The 4,774-nt window shown below is 41.5% G+C and overlaps 1 protein-coding gene across 1 annotated transcript; it reads left to right on the top strand.

Annotated features, from left to right (window-relative positions):
• The first annotated feature begins 251 nt into the window (after positions 1-251).
• On the top strand, positions 252-1,196 carry LOC100626697 (olfactory receptor 10T2). The gene has a single exon (XM_003355123.1). It carries the CDS (start codon positions 252-254, stop codon positions 1,194-1,196), a length of 945 nt encoding a protein of 314 aa, XP_003355171.1.
• The last annotated feature ends 3,578 nt before the right edge of the window (positions 1,197-4,774 follow it).

The following is a 4,774-nucleotide window of genomic DNA, read 5'->3' on the forward strand; positions in this document are numbered from 1 at the left end:
AATGGAAACAACTTATAAAAATAAAAATAAATTTCTTCAGATATTGAATTGGGAATTTACTTATGTCATTACTCCGCATGCCTCCTCCTCTCCCTTCATTCCCTGACCAATGTGCTTTTTGTTATTCCTTTTTTCAGACCAGTTTTATCAACTTTGTACAGAAACGAACGTGGATTCTTCAGAGGAATTCACTTTTGTCAAATTCTTTCTGTTGTCTGTTTCAGGCCTCAGTCTCTAATTCCCATTGACCAATGAAGAGACAGAACCAGAGCGCGATCACTGAGTTCATCCTCTTAGGCTTCTCAAACCTGGGGCACCTGCAGATCCTTCTCTTCTTTATCTTCCTCCTGGTCTACCTGACCACTCTGATGGTCAATGCCACCATCATGACTGTCATTCGTCTGGATCGGGCTTTGCACACCCCTATGTACTTCTTTCTCTTTGTCCTCTCCTGCTCTGAAACCTGCTACACTTTGGTCATCATGCCAAAAATGCTGACCAACCTGCTTTCCACAAGTCTGACTATTTCTTTCTCTGCCTGTGCTGCCCAGCTCTACTTTTTTGTGGGCTTGGCTTGTACCAACTGTTTTCTAATTGCTGCAATGGGCTATGATCGCTATGTGGCCATCTGCAACCCTCTCAACTACACACTCATTGTCAGCCGAGCCACCTGCATGCAGTTGGTTTTTGCCTCAACCCTCTGTGGTTTCCTGATCTCTGTGGTTGTCAACGTCCTGGTGTTTAGTGTGCCCTTCTGTGCCTCCAATCGGATCAACCACTTTTTCTGTGACATTTCCCCTGTCATAAAACTGGGCTGCACAGACACCAACCAGAAGGAGATGGTTATCTTCTTCCTCAGCATCCTGGTACTGCTGGTTCCCTTTGTGCTGATCTTCATCTCCTACGTCTTCATTGTTTCCACCATCCTCAAGATCTCCTCAGTGGAGGGACAGCATAAGGCCTTTGCCACCTGTGCCTCCCACCTGACAGTGGTCATCGTCCACTATGGCTGTGCTTCCTTCATCTACTTGAGGCCCACATCCCTGTACTCCTCAGACAAGGATCGGCTTGTGGCAGTGACCTATACGGTGATCACGCCACTACTCAACCCTCTTGTCTACACACTGAGAAATAAAGAAGTGAAGATGGCTCTGAGAAAGGTTCTCAGTAGATACTCATTCCCCAAAACTATATGAGTGAGTTAATATGTCAGGAAACATATTCATGAAAGTGTCCTGGAGAGAACCTCGATTCAATAAACATAACTATTTTTGTCAAAAAAGAAAGAAGGACTTTGAGTTAGTTCAATTATTTTTATTGGAAATGTTGTACTATTTGATCTCTAGAAAGTTATGTGAATTGAATGGCAATATTCAAAGACTCAAGCCATGCTATTTTTGTGCATTTAAAATGCCGGTTTTCTCAGATCAGCACTACAAATTCTGCATTATTTTTCTGAAACTGCCTGGCCTGTTGACACTCTTCCCACAATGAAGCAAACAGTGGAAAATGTTGTTTAAAATCTCCAAATGTGGCATTTCCATCACGGTGCAGGGGAAAAGAATCTGACTAGTATCCATGAGGTTGCGGGTTCAATCCCTGGCCTCGCTCAGTGGGTTAAGGAACTGGAGTTGCCGTGAGCTGTGGTGTAGGTTGCAGACGTGGCTTGGATCTGGTGTTGCTGTGGCTGTGGTATAGCCTAGTGGCTATAGCTCCAATTTGACCACTAGCCTGGAAAACCCTATATGCTGTGGGAGTGGCTCTTTAAAAAAAGCAAAAAACTAAAACAAAAAACTCTGAATGCCTCTATATATTTTTTGAGGTTTAAAAGCAATTTTTACAATAAATAAATTATGTGTATGGAGTTCCCGTCGTGGCTCAGTGGTTAACAAATCCGACTAGGAACCATGAGGTTGCGGGTTCGATCCCTGGCCTTGCTCAGAGGGTTAAGGGTCCGGAGTTGCCGTGAGCTGTGGTGTAGGTTGCAGACGCCGCTTGGATCCCATGTTGCTGTGGCTCTGGTGTAGGCTGGCGGCTACAGCTCCAATTAGACCCCTAGCCTGGGAACCTCCATATGCCACAGAAGTGGCCCTAGAAATGGCAAAAAAGACCCCCAAAAAAATTATGTGTAAACAAAAAGAGTAAGAATTCACTTAAATGAGAGAATTAAAGGCTGAGAGTAGAGTAAATGACATAGACTTTAGAATCATAAAGACTTAGTGTTGAATATTGATTTGGACCATTTTCCCACCAAATATCTGGGGCCAGACATAACCTCTCTCATGGTCAGTTATTGCCTACATAACATGAGATTTATCACCTTTCTCAGTGGGGCATTGTAAGACCTAAAGGAATGAATGCATTTTGGTCCTCTTCTGTTAGAAGACACTAAAAATTATTAGTTCTTTCCCACCTCCCTTCATGTCCTTCTTCACTCCATAAACTAGGATTGTGCTTACTGTCAGATAGAATGTGAAAGTAAGATGACCATTCAGAAGATCTGTTTATGAATCCGCTACTATGTGCAAAGCATTAAACTAGTTATTGTAGGCAAACAGTAATAAAACACAGTTCCCTCTTTTTTTCATATCTCACTTCAAGAAATAACCCAATTTTAGCCTCCTATATAGGCAGATTATATTTTTTGGCTGAGTCTTGTTTTTATTGTGGGTTTTATTAAAGGTGTGTTTCAATAAAATAACAGACTTTTATATGAAACTAATTACATAAATGTTCATCTCTCAGCCTTCCACTTGAGTGACATGTAGTTTAGGGGCTCTTGGTGTGAGGGGGTGGGGTTGAAGAGTCACATAGATTTAAAAATAAGTTTCCTAGAGTTCCTGTTGAGGCTCAACATTAAAGAACCAGACTAAAGTCCATGAGGACTCAGGTCCAATCCCTGGCACTGCTCAGTGGGTTAAAGGACCTGGCATTGCCTGAGCTGTGGTAAAGATCACAGACATGCTCAAATCCTGTGTTGCTGTGGCTGTGGAGTAGGCTGGCAGCTACAGCTCCTATTCAACCGCTAGCCTGGGAACTTCCATGTGTCACAAGTGCAACCCTAAAAAGACAAAAAAAGAAAAGAAAAAAGAAAGAAAAGAAACAAAAATAAGTTTCCTGGAGTTACCATTTTGGCACAGCAGGTTAAGAACTCACCCAACATAGTGTCCCTGAGGATGTGTGTTCAATCCCTGACCTCACTCAGTGGGTTAAAGATCCAGCTTTGCTGTAAGCTATGATGTAGTTTCCAGATGAAGCCCAGATCTGGTGTTGCCATGGCTGTTGTGTACGCCAGCAGCTGCATCTCCAGTTTGACCCATAGCCCAGGAACTTCCATATACCACAGGTGTGTCCATAGAAAGGAAAAAAAGGAAAAAAAATTTCTTCACATACTTCCTCTGTGAGCAAATACCAATAACTTAAACTCTATAAAATGGGAATAATTAAAATGTGGTTGTTATAAGGATTAAATGAGGAAATGCCTACAGTACATCTAGCTTGTCTTTTTATGACTGGCTTACTTCACTAGCAAAAAGGAAATTATTGTTTATTGGTTACAGAGTTTCAGATTTGCAAGATGAAAAAATAGGCTTTATATTTTAGGACATCTCTATGTTTGCAGAAACATTGCACAGAAAATATCAAGAGAGAGTTCCCACCATGGCTCAGTGGTTAATGAATCCAACTAGGAACCATGAGGTTGCGGGTTCAATCCCTGGCCTCACTTAGTGGGTTAAGGATCTGTCGTTTCCGTGAGCTGAGGTGTAGGTTGCAGACGCAGCTTGGATCTGGCGTTTCTGTGGCTCTGGCGTAGGCCAGAGGCTACAGCTCTGATTAGACCCCTAGCCTGGGACCCTCCATATGCCACAGGTGCAGCCCTAAAAAAAGACAAAAAAAGGACAAAAAAGAAAATACCAAAAATACCCAAATTCACCACCACCCCCCACAAAACATCCCCTATTATGAACATCTTGGATTCCTTTGTGACATTTGTTAGATTTATTGAACCACTACTGATATATTAGTATTATCAAAGTCCATCCATAGTTAATCTTGGAGTTCACTCTTTGTATTTTACAGTTCTATAGGTCTTCACAAATGCTTAATGTTATATTTTCACCATTATACTATCATACAGAATAGGTTTACCGCTCTAAAAATGCCCTAAATTCCTCCATTTCTTTCTCTCCTGATTCTCTGGCCACCACTGATCTTTTTACTGCCTCAATAGTTTTGTGTTTTCCAAAATGTCATATAATTGGCTTCATACAACACATAGCCTTTTCATAGTCGCTCTTTTCACCTAGCAATATGCCTTTAAGGTCACTCAATATCTCTTCATAATAGGGTAACTCATTTCTTTCTTTTTTTTTTTTCTTTGCTTTTTAGGGCCACACCCATGACATATGGAGGTTTCCAGGCTAGGGGTCCAATTGGAGCTATAGCTGTTCGCCTATACCACAGCCACAGCAACACCAGATCCTTAACCCACTGATTGAGGACAGGGATCAAACCCGCATCCTCATGGATCCTACTTGGGTTCATTAACCATTGAGCCATGATGGGAACTCCCATCTTTTTTGATGTATCTATTATTTCAGCAATATGATATTCTCTTGAATTACTGTAGCTTTAGAGTAAGACTTGAGGTCAGGTAATATTAGTTTTCCAACTTTATTAATCTCTCAATATGTTCTAAATTATAGATTTAACTTTTACTCAAATACGGTGAGGCCAGCAGATCAGGAAACAACTACCACTGAAAAGATTGTTT

This window comes from Sus scrofa, chromosome 4 (assembly GCF_054392235.1).
Source record: "Sus scrofa isolate SSC_HxYL_T2T_F1_AM1 chromosome 4, Sscrofa_HxYL_maternal_Yorkshire_Landrace_v2.0, whole genome shotgun sequence".
In the NCBI taxonomy this organism is placed as follows: Eukaryota; Metazoa; Chordata; class Mammalia; order Artiodactyla; family Suidae; genus Sus; species Sus scrofa.

Excerpts from the sequence above, each read along its gene's own strand:
- LOC100626697 (XM_003355123.1), top strand. The coding sequence starts at position 252 with ATGAAGAGACAGAACCAGAGCGCGATCACTGAGTTCATCCTCTTAGGC.